The sequence below is a fragment of the Numenius arquata genome, chromosome 6 (genome assembly GCF_964106895.1).
Source record: "Numenius arquata chromosome 6, bNumArq3.hap1.1, whole genome shotgun sequence".
NCBI classification, from domain to species: domain Eukaryota; kingdom Metazoa; phylum Chordata; class Aves; order Charadriiformes; family Scolopacidae; genus Numenius; species Numenius arquata.
This window is the reverse complement of record NC_133581.1, coordinates 12,186,504-12,206,782: the sequence shown is the minus strand read 5'-3', so window position 1 is coordinate 12,206,782 and position 20,279 is coordinate 12,186,504. Positions and strand designations below refer to the sequence as shown.

General features: G+C 42.3%; 1 protein-coding gene across 2 annotated transcripts in view; it reads right to left on the bottom strand.

The window, feature by feature from the left end:
- ITPK1 (inositol-tetrakisphosphate 1-kinase) overlaps positions 1–20,279 on the bottom strand; it is a 150,080-nt gene that overhangs the window by 42,701 nt on the left and 87,100 nt on the right. For both annotated transcript variants that reach the window (XM_074148670.1, XM_074148671.1), the window contains exon 5: positions 15,369–15,486. In XM_074148670.1, the coding sequence (XP_074004771.1) occupies positions 15,369–15,486 (118 nt within the window). The remainder of the gene's footprint in view (positions 1–15,368; positions 15,487–20,279) is intronic.

The following is a 20,279-nucleotide window of genomic DNA, read 5'->3' as shown; positions in this document are numbered from 1 at the left end:
AGCTCTTCTATAGGTCTGTCTTTAACTACTTCAAATCTCTTTCTGTACCTTCCTGCCTGATGTGATACACTTTCTCTAATGGAGATAACGATGGTGTAGTTCCTAGATGAATACTACGTGCCCTACAGCCACTAAAAACACACATCAACACCTTAGTCTTTAGAAGCTGCAGTACATGGTGTATACAGCAGTTAAAAATAAAATAACATCACCAGAGCGCAAACCAGAAAATGTTTTGAAAAGATCGGTTGTTTTTTTCAAGTCAAAAAAGAAGAGAAGAGGAAGCCTACTTATGTATAGGTTTCAAAGAAAACAAACTTCCCTGTAAGCCTGAACAAACATTCACTGTTTGTAGGATCTACCTTTACAAAAAGAAAAATGAATTTTCCTATAAAGGCTACCCAAGTTTGGAAAGAAGAAATTCTATTGGACAAAATAAAATGAAAAACAAAGACTGCCTGAAAGCACAGAAGGAAAATGGATCAAAACCAGCTGCATATGATGAGACACATTGAATTCAATATAAAATGCATTTGTTTTACTCTTCAGTTCCAGGCAGGCTCTTACTTTCACTGCAACTAAACAAACACTAATGATTTGATGCAATTCACTAACTTATGTGGTTAAAAATATACCTAAAATTGGGTATATTTCTATTTAGGAGATAAATTTTAGGATTCTTTCCTATTCCTAAAACAGAAGGAAAAAATTAATGTGATTGTAGGATTAGATAGAGAACTATGACTAGTTTTTTTTTTCCTAAAGATAAAATTCTTGTGGTAAATCAGAGATATAAACAGGGAAGATAAGACAAGTACTGCCAGTTTCAGAGAAGTGCGTGCATGTCTAGATGCGATTCTCATCCAGTAAACACCCATCGTGCTTTGAATCCCGGCTCTGTCTCAATGCGAGCCGGTTTTGTTTGTGCCAACGTTCAGGCTCCAACAAAAGGTGAAACAGCCAATGCAGACCGAAATCTGTGTTAAAAGAAGACAGTACAGGCAAACGTGACTGTGAATCGATTTCGACTTGAAATTAGAAGCGATTCTCAACTATTTAGGAATCCAGGCTCTCGAGTCACCTACAAGTTGGAATAAGGTGGGGAAAGCCTGATTGCTCTTCCCACTGGCTCACCCTGGGTTTCTGGAATGGGCTGGATGATGAAGTGCCTACAACAGGCGAGCCAGGACTCGATAAGCCTGGCTATGCTGGGTATGTTGATAAGCCTGGATACTGAACTAATACAGAAAGTCTTTTTTCCTTGTAGGAAGAATAAAAAAAGGAGGATTTGGTGTGCGTAATCAATCTGTCTTGCGCTCTCCTCTCTCCTTTTTGTGTTTTAGAGGATAGAGATAGCCTCAAAGGCGTATATATACCCCTTGTTGAAGCTGTTTCAGCTACCTCCAATCTTTTCCTTCAGCACCTCTGGCTTTTCTGTGATTTCTCCCAGGCTGGGGTTTAACACAATGAAGGGTTAAGCAGCAATTCTGTTTTTATTTGTTCTTCTACCCCATACCCCATCAACACACACTCAGGCCTGTTTGTTTCTCCTTTCAAGCCTTGGCATACTGCCCCTGAGCTGTACTGGGGTATCTGTGGGACATACTGGAAAACACACTGGGGAACCACCCCAGAATAAAAATAAAATAATGACTGGGGGAGAAGAGGGGCAGGTTTTAAAAGATGGATTAGTTCTCTGATCCACTAGATGAGCAAGCGGTAGGAGGTGTGGAGGTGTGTGGGTAACAGGACACAGCTAAAATACCTTAGATGGCTACTGCTGCTGTGTATGGTGCACAAAGCCAGTCCCAGGCAGACAAACCTTCACAAGTCAACCATGTAAGGTCCTCCACCCAACACCTACCTCCAGAGAGCAACATATGCCTGTGTTGGGCACAGGTAGCACTACTGTTTCAGCCACTGGGTTACATAAACAGTTTTAAAAGCTTATCCAACCACTTAAATGGTGATACCAGTTGCACACCTTCAGCTTGTTTCACAAAGAATTTGTCCTAATTCACAACAGTGTCTTTGAAAACAACCACTCTAAGGAGTAAGGCAAGGGAAGAGGCAAAGCGTTGCACGATCTTGGCTCAGGACAGGCATGCACTCGCAAATAGCTGCATCCACGGAGCAGTTCCTGCCAGAGATGCAATTACCACCTGGAATGGTTTCCCTGCCCCAACACCTGCATAGATGTAGTTATACAGAGTAGAAAGGTGCATTCTTCTGGTATGGTTCATCCCTCCTCCCACACAGGAAGTTGTGTAAGAGCATCCACATTGGAGCTGTCATTCACTGGAAGGAATGGAAAGCAACACACCTAATGTAGACAAGCCCTCGGACCCTCCTAGGTAAGACTCTCCAATAACTCCAGCCCTTTGCCAGCATGAGTACAGTTTTTACTTTTGCATATAACTAGCTTACAGCTATACTATGTCCTTAACGTTAAGTTCAAAACAAATGGGCAAGCCAAACTGCTTTCAACAGGGCTTGCACTTTCATCACAGGTGTGAAGCAAGATGCTTTTCAGTGAAGCATAAAGCAAAACTCCTTTACTCTCATCTCATGTACATGTCCAAAAGTACAAGTCACCTTTCTCTCAGGGGCTCTTTGGCCAGTAAGCTATGGAGTAAAAGTAAGAGACAAAGGGAAGGAAAAGGGAGATATTTTCCTCTCTTTTCTTCTTCTTCAAGTTCTGAAATCTCAAAAATGCTGACTCTCTCCACCACCCCTTTTAGGTTCATTATAAATGATCATTTCTTTGGTGAAAATAAAATGGATATTTTCTTATCTCTTGTAACATTATTTTCTTTCAAAATACTGAAAACAAAAAGCAATTACAATCAACCCTAGTGACTAGGACATTTATTTTCCCACAGCACAGGACCTTGAGGGGAAGCATCACACTTACAGAACTGTATTTCATAAACAGCTTACAAAATGGGAAAGCATCCAAACATTGTGGGGCAGTGTTGGAAGACACAACACTTGCAAAGATTACAAAACCTAGCAATTGTAGAGCTCTGCACTTCCCTAAGCACTTCTTCTGCAATCTAGGTAAACACATTTCAAGATTTAGCAGTTTAACGAACTGGTAGGCTAACAACTGCTTAGAAAACTCAGTGTCAAAATTCATAACCGCAATAAAACATCAGTGTAGATTTTAACCCCCAAACTCATACCAGACTGCGGGTGGCAAAGGCAACAAAAATCAACCAAACAAAAACCCATCTTCAGTCTGGCGTACCTCCATGACAACCTAGAAGAGATCTATGCAATGCCAAACAATGATAAAATGATGATAAAATTGATGATAAAATTCATTTCCCTGCAGAAAAATACAAATAAAGTGCATTAGAACTGGCTAGCTTTCTTGGTGGAAGCAGCTTGCCCAAACTGGATCTGCCTTCCTGCCAAAACTAGCAGGTTTTTTTAAATGTTTTCTTAAATAGAAACTAAAAAACTGTCCCTCAAGAGCAACAATAGCATCAGCAAATTACACAGTGTAAGAAATCAGTTGGTGTGATACACTTCTCTCCTTCTAGAAAACCAACACTAATTGCCCAATACTGAAGCAACTGCAGTTTATCTCCTAGCAAATGCTTCTGAGGATTCCCAAATCAGCAATTAGCATCTGTCCCATTGTGCTTCTCTGCCTAATATCTTATGCAAATTATACAATTTATAGCTTTAGATTTAATGTGCGGTTGCCTAACTAACGCCGCAGGGCAAGAGGAGCCTGCTGATTCAGGAATGCATTGCTCAACTGCCTCACCCTCGTGAAGCAAGTGACAAACTCATTCCATGGATTTCTCCACCAGGGAAGAAGTATTTGCTCCTGCTGCGCCATGTCCACACGAGCAGGTGCAGCCAGCCCACAGCTCCTCTCTCAGCATCCCAGAAAAGCAGAATGAAGCCAGCTTTGGTCCATAAGTCATATGGCCAGAGTAAAGTGACTGTGCCCAGCTAAAACCTAAATATATTCAGGTCTGGCTGCATTAACCCATGGAGACTTTGCCCCAGTAGGAGCCCAAGACTACTCGGACTGCTTAGCTCGTATGCCAGCACAGGCTAGCATCCACACTACATGTCTCCTTCTGTGCTGGCCCCGCACAGGACAAGTATCTATTAACATTTTTCAGCATGACTCCGTTAAGCTCCCTGGCTCAAACTGTCAGCAGTTGACACTTTTCATTCTGAAGGACAATCAGCATCAGGAAATACTAGTCTGGAAAGGACCTCACCAAGTTACCTACCCCAGTCCCACTGCATTCAGGCAAGATGAAATGCCAACACCAACACTGACAGATGTTTATCTATCTAATCTGTGCCTAAAACCTCCAGTACAGCAGGTTTGTAACTACTGCACTTGTTTGCCCCAGCACTACAGTAGCCTTGCAACTAAAAATCTTACCATAGTTACCTCCTCCTCCTCCCGGCGTTCAAACAGCACACTCATTGGCTTCCCAAGTGCTGAATGACCCTCAAAAGGTTCCCCCAGTGACGCAGGGAAGTTCGGCTGGCATTTTAGAGATCAAGAGACTAAGCAGGACTCTTTTCAATGCACTGAATCTCAACAACAGAGATCAAAAATGCCTGGTTCCCAGCCTTGAGGCTCTATGTGCTGCATTTGATTAGAAACATCAGATAAGGCGAGTCAAACCGGCCTATTTGAAAAGCTTAAGTATCCCTGCAGATCTGGCTGCAACGAAACTGCACTGGCGTTACAGACCCCACAGTCTCAGTGCCACTTTCTGGCAGAGTTCAGAAATTCCCTTAACACATGCCTAGTCTGCAAGGCTGTGTATTACACACGAACCTGGAGTTAGCACAGGACGGGGCTCAAATTCAGTGTCCCTGCTACTCGCCCGGATGGGCATCCTATTCTATCCCACCAGCTCACTTAGTTGCTGGTGCGCTTACAAGCTCCCAGTTTTAAGTGAAGAAATTGATTCACTGAAGTTGAACTTTCTCACAGGACCAAGATCTTAGTGGAACTTCAAACATTAATAAAAAATAAATCAGAAAGGAGAAAGCTCTTCCTGGATGTTAGCATATTCCATTGCCATCACAGTATATTAAGCATCTCTTGGTCAAGAGAAGGGCCTCATTCAGAATATTCACATACCCTTGTCCCTAAAGACGCATGGTGAGTAGACGTCTGCAAGACTGACACTTTGCACCTCTGCAGGATGGATTTCACTGCTGGCTGCTCACTGGCAGAGCAAACGCCCCCACAGCATTCTCAAGCTGGTTAAGAAGGACCTGGAATATGAACACTCCCTTGTGTAGGAATCCCAATGCTGCATCTAGAGTTAACGGGCTCAGCAACAGCTGAGTGCTCCCTTCCCTCCTTGCCCTGGCAGACACTGAAGAAGCTGGCAGCTGAGCTCCAGCTATTCTGACCCTGGGGCAGGCTCCTCAGGGCAGGCAGGAGGGTGAGACCTGTTAAGCACTATCTGTTCAATCACTTTTTACAGGGCAGATAAATTTTGCAAGTGGCCAGTCTTCCTCCTGATTTTCCCAGGCAGCGAGGGAGGAAATGAAACAAAAGTTTTAAAAATTGCAAAGTCCCAGTGTGTGAAGTAATGCCCTGTCCCAGACAATGCCCCAGGGTGACCTGGAGGATGATCTGCTTGATCCCTTAGTAAAACAAGAGCTAAGAGACAATTTCTTTCAAGGGTGCTCAGTATCATTAAGTCCCTGCCATATATTCTGAGCGCCTGCCCTGCTGTGCCACGGTTCTGTGCCCTCATGCACATCCCCTTGCCTCGCTCCACAGGGTTTTGTGGAGGCTTTAACGTAGTGGAAGAGAGCACTACTGAAGGAAAAACAGTCATAATCAAATCACCCAGCTATATTTCTGAAAGAATAACAGTTTTAACACGTCAGGCTGTATTTGAAGCTCCGTTTAACATGTGGAGCACTCATAATAGTTAATACAAAATCCCAAGAGTTCATTCACAAGATGGTAAGAGTGCCAAAATGTTACTACTTGTACCAGGTTTAAAATTTATGTAGAACTAGAAAATGCTTTAAGTCATCACTGCACTTTCAGGCATTCATGCTTCCTGGGCAATGAGAACTGAACACAGGAATTACCAAACAAAATGAGACCACAGTTCAAATGATAGTCATCTCCATTTCTGCTACTTGACAGTGGATTTGAAATCAGAGGAAAGGGAATGTATACCGTACCCCAACATAGTCCAAGTTACGGAGTTCATAAATGGAGTTTCCTTCTAACATCTACCAGTCGGTATCACACGCCCCAAAGCATGATGGTTTGTAAACCTCTTAAAACTCACAGTGAATGTTTCCTACATTTTTCAGTCCAGCTATGACCTCAGTTGATATTTTATGGTAACTGCACAGATATTCAGTGAGACTCTGACATGGTAGAAGAGAAAAAGGAGAACGTTTCTCCATTTATTCATATTTTATTTGTTCAGGTTTTTGTTCCGTCTCTGAGAGCCCCATGTTTATCTCAGTCTCCCCTTGTGTGGCTGTTTCTTGGCACTGACCATGCCCCTTTTCTCCAGGTTTCCTCTCCTGCATAATTTTAAATTCAGGAAAACAGAACTAAAAACAGTCTTCTGGGGAAAGAACGAACTTTATTTCCATAACTGTATGCTCAGTATCTTCAATGCTATTTTTGGCCACCATAATCTTTTTGTTTGGTTCTGTTGGCATGTTCTCTTCTGACTACTGAGGCAGAGGGGGCAGAAGTTTCCACTGAGCTACCCACTGTGGCGCTGAGGTCTTTCCTGAGCAGTGAGTCAATGTAGAATTCAACAATGCGTGAGCTGTCCGTATTATTTCTTTATGGGCCCAAGAGACTGCAATGATTTGGATCTATCATCATGCTGACTCTTCACTGACTTGTGGTAGACCTATCCAATACTGCTGTCTCCCATTGCCTGGAAAAAACTAAACAATTTGGATTTATCTGAAAAATTTGCCATCCTGTGTTCATCTTCTTTTCCAGAGTTATTAATAAATGCCCTGGAACGCCACTCATATGGGATGCTTGTCTTGCCATACTGAAAGCAGTTTATTTATCTCTCTGTCTTTGGTCTCTGCCTCGCACTTTCTGATGTTTCAGTTAACTTAATATCTGCCCTCAAAGGAGTGATTTTTATTTTTCTTTTAAAGTTTTTCCAATGTGTTGACCTGTGTCCAGCTATCCAATCTTTGGCTGACAGCTTTTAAGAACTCTAATAGGCCAAAAGGCCTATTAGAGATGGGAAGGGACTCTATCAGGGAGTGTAGCGGTAGGATGAGGGGTAACAGTTTTAAACTGAAAGAGGGGAAATTTATATTAGGTATCAGGAAGAAATTCTTCACTGTGAGGGTGGTGAGACACTGGAACAGGTTGCCCAGGGAAGTTGTGGATGCTCCATCCCTGGAAGTGTTCAAGGCCAGGCTGGATGGGGCTTTGAGCAACCTGGTCTAGTGGGAGGTGTCCCTGCCCGTAGCAGGGGGGTTGGAACTAGATGATCTTTAAGGTCCGTTCCAACCCAAACCATTCTACAATTCTATGAAAAGGCCTTAAGGCAACCAAAGCAACACAGCCACATTCACACAATTTCTACTATCAGATTATTTTAACCTAATTTAACAAGCAGCGATTCACTCTCAGTGTACAGAACTAAACATGTTGCATATTTCCCTACAAATGCCACAAGTTCTGAAACACACTACACATACATCTTGCCCACCAAACAGGGTATGAATGGATGCAATATATGACTATAACACTACCACTCTTTCTTCTCAGCCTAGCATCTTTCAGTTTTCATGGGACTAAGCTGTACCCTGCAGAATCAGTTTTGTTTCCTTTACAGAAATGCAGTGTAGTGACCTGAACAGTGATTACTGACACTCCAGAAGAGCTGTCTCCACACCAGCCTATGGATGCATTTGGATACCTCAATTTCCACCCCATATGCAGCATTTACACATCAGAAAAACAAAAAATCAGCACTTTCCAATCACTGCTGTAAGAAGGGTACCCCAAACAGGAAGAAAAACCAAGAAGCTAGTGGTGTAGTGTATCAAATGATGATGACAAGTAACGACCTTGTCTAGGAAGACTATCGAGCAACTCAATCATGAACTATACAAGAAAATCAGATCATCTCAAATCCCTCTCAAACTTTACACTTGCAGCCCCTTCCATTCTAACTTCAGAAAGCCTCTTGGAAAATTCGTGAGACCAACTACTGACATCAAGGAACATAAAGGCACTCAAGCTTTCATGATTTTCTTTGCTGCTACACTCAGATGTCATAATGGTTGCACAAAGCCAGCAGATAAGTGAAATAGGAGCTGATAGTGCTTTTAGACCGGATATTAGTGGCCCCGGTAAGGGAAATCATCCTCTTCATGGACCTCTCAGGTACTGTTATTACCAGCTGACCCCATGCTACCGTGATAAAAACTTAAGGTCCTGCTGGGATCTTCATGAGGAGAGATCAGACTTTAACGAGGGGTCTCACATGCTGGCTAGATACTTGTCTGAGGAAATGTGAGGGATGCTATTTTTCTTGTCCACGTTAGACTACCGTAACACTGTAGCACATCTCAAAATAAACCGCTTCTTCAGCAGCAAAGCTGACATGAACACATCACACCAGAACTGGAATAATGTTCTACCAGCTGAATCCTGGTTTGCAATTCAGATGAAAGGTCCTATTTTTCAAGACTTATTTCTTGACCTCTGACCTTATGACAATATGAGCAGAAACAACAGGGAAAAATCCACTTTCTACAAAAAGGATTCCCAGTTAAGTTTTATTTTTATTTATATTTTATATTGATATTGTGAGACATCTACCTTTTATTGCCCCTTCCTTACTTTTTCTAGCACCCAGATATTTGGGAAAAGCATCTTCTGTTGTTGGATGCCAGTCAAAGAAATTTCTGCTCAAGAGGATCAGAATAACTTGAAACACAACTGTGCTGGAATTCAAAATACCCAGTTTATTCAGTGAAGACTTCCTCATGACAAGAAGAATCCCTGTTTCTCCTTTCCTAATTCTACAGGGACAATAATCCTCAGGAATTAATCCATGTTCTAAACCCAAACTGGATATGTCTTAGGAAAGTCCCATGACAATCGAGTGCAGTCATAGCTTATATCTTTACCCCGTAAAAGCAGACTCAGTCATTCTTCAGATCTACCCAAGCCCCAAACACAAAACTCATAGAAGCTCTTACTTAAATTGCTATAAACTTTTCCACATTTTCAGCTTTATCAAGTACACAAATGCTTTGAAATGATGCATGTAGACGTAACACAAGAGTTTCCAACACTGGTATGCAATAAATGGATAAAAGGTCCAGCCTTCTTTCTTTTTAGATTCAGACAAGCAAATGAGACTGAAAGTGGGATGCAGATTTCCCACATCTGGCCACAAAAGCACACAAGATTTAAAGATTAAACCTAAGTGCACCCAAAAGTAACATCTGAACTTTACAGACAGGCTTATTTTGAAAGCTTGGTAGCCATCAAGACTACTAGAATCACAGATGAAGATTTTTTGTTGGTTCAAGGACTTCTGGCTGGCACACTGTGAGACAATTTGATAAAAATGTTTTCTATATTGTCCCCTGGGCTTTGTGTCTGTTGGACTGCAGAGTCAGCTTAAACAATACCAAGCTGATGTATCTTAGCAGGCCAGAAGCAGCAGGCCAGCAGGCTGCCATTCCTGGCTGGGAGAACAGGGACTGTGACCATTGTTTCCACAGTGGCCTCTCCAGCTCACTGGTCCCTGCTACCCACGAAGGGACAGAGCTGACAGCTCAAAATAATGAAAACCTGGGAAAGAGGAGGAAAAGCAGGAAGGGAAAGGAGAGTCTGTTCATATTTTCTGTTTATGAAATGACTAACTTTGAGCATTCTTACATTAGAACATCCTTTTGTAAAATACTTTAACAAGAGGCAAGCAATGCTGGTAGATAGCAAACTTTCCACGAGCCAGCAATGTGCCCTTGGTGCCAAGATGGCCAATGGGATCCTGCATGGGAAGAGTGTGGCCAGTAGGTCGAAGGAGGTCATTCTCCCCCTCTACTCTGCACTGGTGAGGCCACAACTGGAATACTGCATCCAGTTCTGGGCTCCCCAGTTCAAGAGAGACAGTGAACTACTGGAGAGAGGCCAACGTAGGGCAACTAAGATGATTAAGGGATTGGAGCACCTCCCTTACGAGGAAAGGCTCAAAGAGCTGGGGCTCTTTAGCCTGGAGAAGAGAAGGCTGAGGGGAGACCTTATCTATGTTTACAAGTACCTAAAGGGTGGGTTGAAGGATGATGGAGCCAGACTCTTTTCAGTGGTTCCCAGCGATAGGATGAGGGGCAACAGGCACAAGCTGGAACATAGGACATTCCATTCAAATATGAGGAAAAACTTCTTTATGGTGAGGGAGACAGAGCCCTGGAACAGGCTGCCCAGGGAGGTCGTGGAGTCCCCTACTCTGGGGATTTTCAAGACCCGCCTTGGTGCAGTCCTGAGTAATGTGCTCTAGTCGATCCTGCTTTAGCAGGGGAGTTGGACTAGACGATCTCTAGAGGTCCCTTCCAACTCTGACAATTCCATGATTCCGTACAAGAGAGGAGATTCCAGGTTCCCTTTGGAGCTTCCCGATTTCTTTACCTGCCACCTCTCTCAGGATAGGATTAGCCCTTTGGAAGCAGCTCTCTACTTTAAATTTCAAAGCCAGGGCTTGTTTATTGTCATACCAACATGCCCATGCCCCTTTGTCAACCCCCTCCTAGATGAACAAATGAGCTTTCAGGAGAAAGATGTCGGGTGACACCTCCCTGGGTCAAAAGTCCCAGAGCCTTTCCAGTTTGCCAGAGCAGGGCTGAGACCTACAGAGTGCTGGCAGCTGGGATGCAGTGCACCGCCACCTGGACACAGTCCTTCCTTCCAGTCGCAGAGAACATTAATTCCATTCCAATCCCTTCCAATCCCTTCCCTCCACGCTTGCACACTAGCTTCAGCCAGAAAATAAAATGCAATGAGTGAACATGCACCATGCTTGGAGCGAGGTAATGAGACATCTGTTTGCACACGTTCTTGGTGGAAAGAGAGCATACGATCAACAAGGGAGACTTCTGCATCCAAAAAGTGGCGGTTATTTCCAGTAGCTAACATCAGCTCTCTCACTTAGATGCTTTACGGATACGTCCCGACATAAACAAGTGGGCCTCAGATGGGTGATTTAGAGCCTTTAAATTAAAACCAGATTTTTCCTTTCATTTTAATAGGAGCTTCAAATACAGATAGAGGTGCCTGAAGTTGACCCGTGTGACTATTCTTCTCCCTCCCCTCTGACAAAAACTGCTATGCAAAATAGGCCAACAGACAGTAGTGGCCACAGTTTCAAAAGGTGAATGCCTAGAGCTATGTTTATAAAGCTATTTTCAGGTGCTTTAACTGGGTGGCCCGATTTTGAGAAATTCTGAATATGCACCAATCCTGCAACGTATATGCTCCACAACTTCCAAAAACTATAACCAGACTACCTACTTTGGCGATTAATTAGAAATACCTAGTTTTTTACTCAACAATAGAGCTACAATTTCTATTAAAACACCACCTATGCAGATTGCTCAGCATCAGAGACTCACTATATAAGAGTGCATGTATGTATATTTGGAAAAGAGGTTCCTGCCTGGAAAAATGTGGCACCTGAAGGGAAGGGACTGGCAGATGTTGTCAAAAGAAGAGACACACAGGGGTGACATGCTGTATCTAAGGTCACGCGGCAAGTCAGAATCAGCACAAAGCAGAAAAGCCAGAACCCCAAATCAAGTGCCTGAGCCCTTACAGCATGCTGAGCCTCTCTCTTAGTCACAAAAGATACATGCAGCTGTTCAAAGAGTATTTCTTAGACAGAAAGACAGAATTTGATAAATCCAGGGAAAAGAGAAGGGTGCCGTCATCTGTTCCATAACATCCCCCAAAATCAGAAAGGAACGCACACAGCAGCAACAGCATCTCATATAATAGCAAACAATCAAAGATAAATGATTTTGATTACATGCTGGGATGAAAATATTACAGCTAAAGGGTTTTATACTGTTTTGAGCGTCCTGAGGGAATAGTTCATGTACTTCAAAGAAGTGAGAAATTCAAGAGTTGCAGCTTGGCTCATGCAGGAGCTCTCTCTTCTAGGGGAAGCCCACAAAGATTAGTTTAGAAATTTTAGATTTGGAGTTAAACTTAAGAATCTAAGAACAAGAAAATTTCAAAATCATGGAAAAAAAGCCAGGTGGAAGCATTTAAAGAAATGAATGTCAGAGTCTGCAATATCTGACATTCAACCATTATCAAAGAAACTGCAAGTCACTTAAAAAAGCAAGGGAAGCCAAGCTGTAGATGTGAACTCTAACTAGGTAGAGCACCAAGTGGCACGTTTACCTCAGTTTTGGTTTAAATTCCTTCAGCTTAGATTATTATTTGTAAGGAATTTTAAAATCTTTTAATCTTCAGACTTAAAATGTAATGTAAAAAGATTAGTTAGCGACTAGTCATAGTGATTATCTATTACCATCTTAAGCATAATTTTAAAAGTCAGATTTTTAATTCTGAGGCTGTAGGATCACAGCTTTTCAAGATGCCATCAGTGAGTTTAGTTATTTTTCACGAGGTTAAAGCTTTAAAAAGGCTGACACAGCTACAACCATACCATACCCTGCTAAAAAATGAAATTTTCATTAAATAATGCTCGTAATCTTTCACCATGCATTACAAAATCTGATCTAGAGCACTTTTATATAAAAAACAATTCTTCACAGATAAGTAAACAAAGCAATACAACTGCTGAGAGAACTAACTGCTATAACAAAATAATCTATTCAGTGATTTGTTTCAAGACAGACCTGCCAGCTATCTGGGGGACAAGTTGGGAATGCAAACTTTATTTTTTCAAGTGTTTTTAAAAAGACTCAGAAGTGAAGGTTTCAGAATAACTAGCTCTTTTAGAGCTTGCGCTCAAAGTAACAGAGAACAGGCAAAAGAGGAAGTCACAGCCTTGGCCAGACTATTGCTTCCAAAAAAAAAAAAAAAAATCCATTAAAATCAATGCTAAAATATCTCTTAGACCCTCTCCTTCCCCCCAGCAAAAAGAGAGTCCTGCTTCCTTCCAAGGAGATATCACTGTATATACTAAAGAAAATAACAATCTCTGCCAGTCACTGCAACTGCTAGTTGCATGCTAGCACAGCAGGTTCAAGGTGAATCCTGGAGCAGGTTGCCCAGAGATGTTGTATAGTTTCCATCCATGGAGATAAACTGAATTTTCTTTTGAAAGGCTTTCAAAAACAGAAAATTTCTCCTTTCGCACATACTCAACCCTCCATAGTTTATGGCATTCCTTTGGAAGAGATAGTCCCTTGCACTGAATGTAACCCATCACATCAATTTTGTATCCTGTGATAAACTAGGCTCTCTAGTTACAGTTAAAGACTAGGATATTATTTAGTTGGCAGTGACTTCCATTTTGAAATTCCAGAACAAAGAAGATGTGGCTCTAAAGACCTCACGCTATTCACAGGTGTATTACTACTTCTTGAGTTTTTCTAAGTGCTCATGGCCTTGGGATATGACATGACAGCTGCAAAGTAGAAAATACAAATTTAGCAGGTGAAAACAAGGAGGGCGAAAATACCCACCACACGGTCTAGAGGGATATAACTTTTTTGGTCTCCTGAATTTCTCACCACAGATCATTACGTGCGGGAATAGAGGCTGATGTAGTTGGGCCAGAATGAGAAGTTAGCCAATTATTCAGCTCTCCTGAGATTTCCCCTGCTAAATACAAAGTTGGTTCAAGGTCTCTGTCACGGTATTTGTGATGATGAGACAGAAATAAGATGAGATAGGAGAGGGGGTGTGCAGGAGGACACAGGGAAAAATATGGTGACCTAACACTGCAGCGGCCAGTGAGAACAGGTGAGGCTTTTCCTCACCTTATTCCTCAACTTTAGGAACAGCTCCTCTTTAAAGTGTCGGTTTTAACTGAATACAAACCCACTTTTTTCTTTTTCCTCCTTAAACATTTATTCCTTTGTCTCATCAGTTTGAGCAGAGAAAAACAAAATACACGCAAGACAAACTTCTTGCAAAAACTGGATGCTCTCCCAAACATACTGTTCTCATAGAGATAACAATAATAATACTGATAGCAATTTAAAAAAATCCAAACCCCTACTGAATCTCTCCACTGCTAGAACAAAATCCCAACCACTTCCTCAGAGCACAGGTTTCCCTCAGCACCTCTCCCCCACTCATAAACAGCAATAACCACTTCAAACCAAAATCCTTTTAAGCTAACCAAACATTTTCTCCTAAAGAGATTGCAGAAGACATGGGAGAGTGCTGCAAATTATTAGTGTTATTTTCACATAAAGACATTGTCAATGCAGCCAGGCAGGTCAGATGCAAACAGTATGTCTATAAATCCACAATTATAAAATGCAAATTGACGAGCTTCTTATCTGCCCACCAAGATAGTGATAACACAATCACAACGGTAATTCCAACAACACCCCGTTAGAACATAGATCAGCAACGCTACTTCCCCGAAGTGTAGTCAGCTAACATATCAAACTGCTACTTCAAGAGCTACTCTAGATTTAAACTCAAAAGCCAATAAATATTCCAAGAACATGGCAGTAACAGCAGTAGAAAACGAATGAGAGACTGACTTAACCCAACAGTTAAAATGATATAGATTTATTCAGGTTGAAAAGGCATGACTTCTAAACATGGGAATACAACTCAAATGATGCCAATTAAGGGCAACAGTCTATGTCAGGTAACTAGCCAACACCAGAAGTGCATTTACGTTCCTCCTAGCAATTAACCTGTGCAATAGGCTTCCAGTGCTTCTCAAAGATCTTACTCTATTTACAATTTAAGTTCTTTCAGTCCTTTTCAAAACCAATTTTTCTTCTTCCTCCATAAATTTCCTCCAAATTCAGGCCTCAGGATTCTTATGGCAAGCTGCTAAGTTCATACAGTCCTTTCAATTTACCAGCACGCACAAAAAGACAATGTTTTCCAGAAGATTTCTGGGAGTGCTCGCTGTAGTAAATATGCTCCCCATTAAACCCACATCGTATTTTCAACCAAATGCAAACCTCCTTTGTGTATACGGAAAAAAAAAACCGAGCATGGGATTCCAGAGGGCAATACTGTGACACAGGAATGCTTGTGTATGCTCTCCCATGGAGAGACAGAACTTGAAGGGCCCAAAACCACTACTTCAAACCTCACATCCAGCCTCCTGAAGCCAGCTGCTTCGTTCCCTAGTCACGATAAAAGCCTTCAGGGAGAGCAGGTATTGGCCTACCTTGCATGTACGCTTCTATTTGCCGAATTAGCTCGTAAGACTTGGATCGGTCCAGAAGTGTACGAATAGCCGGAAGAGGGTCCAGGATAATGGTTTCTGGATGAGCATCAATATACTCCTGCAAAACAAATACATTGGGAAAAAAAAAAAAAAAAAAGAAAAAAAGAAAAAAATGGAATTAGGCTGGCTGTAGAGTGTGGAAAAATAATGAGATGGGGAAGACAATAAATGATGTTAAAAACCTCAGTGTCCAACTTCTCTTCAGTGGAAGGCAAATGGACATTGGCAATGCAGGAAGTCACCAGACAGTCCAGACAATGGCATTTGAAACAAACACAATCCTGACAGCTAACTGTTTTAGGATGACAAATTTCTCCTGTGGACTCACCATCAGCAGTGAAACCTGTTCTGCAACCGCATCAACTCAGAAGGGAGCCAGTGGCAAAGTGCCACGGTAACAGCTGTGAGCAGGGCTGAGAAATGCAATTAGGAGAAGAAAGATGACACACTGCTATCTTGGGGTCAGCCTTGCATTCTATTACTGCACGTGAACATCACAACTGTCTGAACTAAGCTCAGAAATACATCTGGGTTCTTTAATGTTGTTATTATTGCTGTCCTCTAGCTGGGCTGAAGATACTGTTAAGAACTGACTGATAAGGAGTTTTTGGCAATTTTTTTTGCCAGAGCTGAAGAGTTTGCTGCTTCACTGTGTCTTCATTGAGTTTTGAAAGCATCTATCTTATTTCTTCTCTAAGTTCATACTCTCCTCTCCTGACTACAAGAACAAAGCAAAGCTAATGTTCTCAAAGATCTTCATCTCTGGAACTCAATTCCCCATTCCCTGAGGTCATGACTGCACTACTGCATCTTGGCCATGAACACAGACACAGTTGCCAGGTACTGCCCTGGTGAACCCAACAAAGCTTCCCTCTGTTTCTCAGAAGAGAAGCTGAGTTCCTTCATCATTGCCCCAACTGGCCCCATAAAGTCAAGTCAATGGGAGAAACAAGCATTCATCTCATCCTACCCAAAACCAGACAAACATTTCAAAGTTAGCATCTGCCTTTGTTTTACCCAGCTTCCCAAAGCCATCTTTACGTTTCCACTTACTTCTTTAAATCCATTCATGCAAATGCATGGTAAATGCTCCTGCAAGTAATGGACTTCCCTGAAGTCCTAAGATGGTTACTTCAGAGAACAAAACATACTTTTAAAGACACTTAGGAGTATCATGAGGTGGCCTCAGGAGATGCACTCTGTTGAATACTGAGCTGGAGAGAAAGGAGTGGCATCATGTGATCCCAGCACGTGATTTCTCTCCAGACACTGACTGGGGAAGCACACTTCCTTCCCCCATTCATAGAATCATAGAATCATAGAATCATAGAATGGCTAGAGTTGGAAAGGACCTTAAAGATCATCTAGTTCCAACCCCCCTGCCATGGGCAGGGACACCTCTCACTAGAGCAGGTTGCTCAAAGCCCCATCCAGCCTGGCCTTGAACACTTCCAGGGATGGGGCAACACTTCCAGGGATGGGGCATTCCTCCTAGCACTGGCAAACCGTGGCTTTCTGCTGACTACACAGTCTGAATTGATGGCTTGCTAGAAGGGGATTATTCTTTTAAGGATAAGAGGATACAACATTGGGGTTTAATGAACCCACTGCATCACCCACAGCTCTCCTTCACAGGGCATGAGGCACCCTGCAGTGGCAATATGTGTGTCTGACGTATTTAATAATCCCTGCAGAACATGAAGAGCGGATTCTCCAAAGATATGCTCAACCTTGCTGCCACTTCGGAAAAGTAAAGGACAGAGCCTTTTGCACAGTCAGTCATCAAAACCGTCAGGCCCAGCTGTTGTCTCACCCTTGCAGCGTGGCCTAGATAAAAAGCCTCTTTGGCTCACTGGAGCAGAAGCTGGGTTCATTTCAAGTCATTAATACTCAGAACACACAGAGAACAGTTTTCACGAGTCTCCTGCCACCAGTAGTTCCAGAGTACTCAAGCAGAGCAGTCAGCTTTCAAATACATAAGATTATTTATTTTAAGAGAGTAACTTGTTTCCTAATGCATCTTAAACACCTACGTGTGTCTATGCATACGTGCCCCTTTTACGCAGCAGATAAAAGACACCTTGTGGAGGTAGGATGATCCAGTGATTAGGGCATTAGCTTAAACTTGCTGATGATGAAACTGTACTTTGTATGTCAACATATCTAAAGCACAACAAGACAGCTCTTTTAGTCCTTCTATGCCTCAACCTAAAAAAATAGGGAGCTACCACAGTGTTCACCTTCATGAGCAGACTGAGAGGATGAGCACATTACAGCCAGCCCGTACCCTGGTGGGTAAGTACACAGGGTAGCCAGACTGAACAAGCCACAGCTCCAAAACCTGACCCCAGCAGAGATCTGACAGCAAACGTCCTGTGGTGTTTCTGATGCATGCACTAGTTCTTCCTTTCACACTGTGGCGACCACCTCTCTGCCACGACTGGTCTGTTTCCACAATGAATTCAAGCGCCCCATACTCCCATCCTCGCCCAGCCCCTACTCCGTACATACTAACCCTTCCCCTCACACATACATTCATCCTCCTGTGGCCTCCATCCCCTTCATTCCCCTCCACAGAAGGAATGATTTTTCCCTTTCCTAGCTCCTTGTGCATCTTCCCAAATCTCCCTGATGCTCACCTTGGCATCGAGGGCTATCCTCACTCCCCTGTGTTAGGTGTGTTCCACATGTTATTTTTGCTCATGTAGGTATTTCCAAGTGGAGCCTTGCTTTTTTATGCTTTCTGTAAGGAACGTCACAGTGCTTTATTTATAATTATAATAGCTCTAAAACATATTAAAAGATCACCCAAGCAGTAAGCTTGACACAACTTAACAAAGTTTAACAGGAATGAAGGCATGATCCCGAGGCCATTCTACACCAGGCAATGCGTCAAGAGAAGTGAGTATCTCAGCTGACTTTCCAGTGACTGATTTCTCATCCTCTTGCCTCAAGGAGCCTCCAAAAAGCTCTGTAAGGCAAACATGTAATAACCGATGAAGATGAAGGAGGTGGGGACTATTTTCCAGCAGTCATGTGGAGTCTGGAAGACTTTAAAAAACTACTCTAATGTCAAGAACAGCACTGAGTGTAAGGCGACAGCCCCTTCACTCACACACACACACAGAGGAGCCTGAACATGAGGTTTCTTTATAAAACAAGGAAATTTCTTGGCCTCAAACCTATTTCAGATACTATCTGCCGGCTCTTCTCCATTTACAGGCTTAGGTACTCGGACAGCCGGAGGGCACAGGAATGGCAAAACTCAGAGACTGTCAGCAGGGTAGTGAAGATCTGCATCATCTCAGCGAAGGAAACGACTGGGACCTGAAACAAGTGTCTCCTAGAGTTAATCTGGGGATGGCTACAGATCTCTCATTTCAACTGAATCCAGAAACGGCCTCCCCTTTGAAGCAAAGGAGTCTGACAATGCAGAACAAGGTCGATGCATTTGTATAGTGCATCTCTATTTGAACACAGCTAGTGGTTAACTGCTGAAGCTGTTTAGGGGACAGGAGCATCAAAATGCACTCAAGTCCTGAAAATGCTGCATCTCTTCTCATGGTATTGTGTGTTGCTTGGATTTCCATCACAAAGCATTAACTCTGCATTCAAAAGCAGAACCATCAAGTTGCACCAGGATCCCAGAAGAAAATCACCCAGGCTCCTCTTGGGCATGTATGCTGCCAACACTTCCCCAGTTTCCCACACTTCACACCAGTACATCACTAGCACATGCAAAAGAAAGAGTTCCAATACTTACGCACAGAAAACTACTTAAAATAAAAAAATAATTTAAAACTCCAAACCTTAAGACCAATTCCCCACAACAGGAAATTACAATAAGAAAAATCAATTTTGTTAGCTTCACAGGAACAATTTCGGTAGATGATGCGAAACCTTTCATAAACTTTGATTCTTTGCTAGGAACGGCTGCACACTTAGGCATCACGTTTTACTGAATATATAACTGTGAAGATCACTTAACAGATTGAAAAAGTCTTGATGTAGCCTAAGTAGCAGCACTCTTCCCATGGCACAGAATGGCTCTACTATCAGAAATACAGATCTGGATGAACATGAAGGGTTTGTGTCTAAGAATTTGATAGCAGATGAGATATTACATATGTGAACTTGAAAATGGAGCAGTTGCAGAAGGAAAAGAGAACCACTGAAGCCAAGAGATAGCTTTCAGTACAGCACAACCTTTCAACTTTGAATGTTCAAATCTCCTCTGGTCATTCCAACAAAACAACTCTGCAGTCTCCTTTGGTGGATTTACCAAAGACTGGTATCCAACAGCAGATTCCAACAACCCAAGCAACAATCAGGAGGATATTCAGGCTTCCCAATAACATTTTGAAAGGGTTCTGTCCTTGGGCTGCGGTTCAGCTTGACCCAGACAACATCTATGTTTTCCTCTTCCTAATCGTTGACAAAATTAAAGCAAACAAGAAGAAACAAGGACTTTTAGCAGATCCTCCTTTGTTTGTATTCCAGGCTTGGCATTCAGTCATGCTCTCTACCAGCCCTGTTACTGGCAGAAGGCCAGCAATGAAACTTGAAATCAGAGAGACCAAGTATTTCATGTTCCCTATTAAATACCTCTGGATATAACCCAGAGAATTAAAAAAAAAAACCAACAAACTTTTTTTGAGAAGCCTGCGTATAGATGAGGATAGAGTTGATTGTCAATTTACCCAAAAAGGTAGCTAATGATTTTTTAAAATATATATATTTTAACAAAAAGCTGATACAGTATCTACTGCAAATATTAGGTCATTAGATGATAAGAGAGACTCACTGACTCATTGACTTGATTTTACTGCTAAGTAATAAAACTTCTATAAT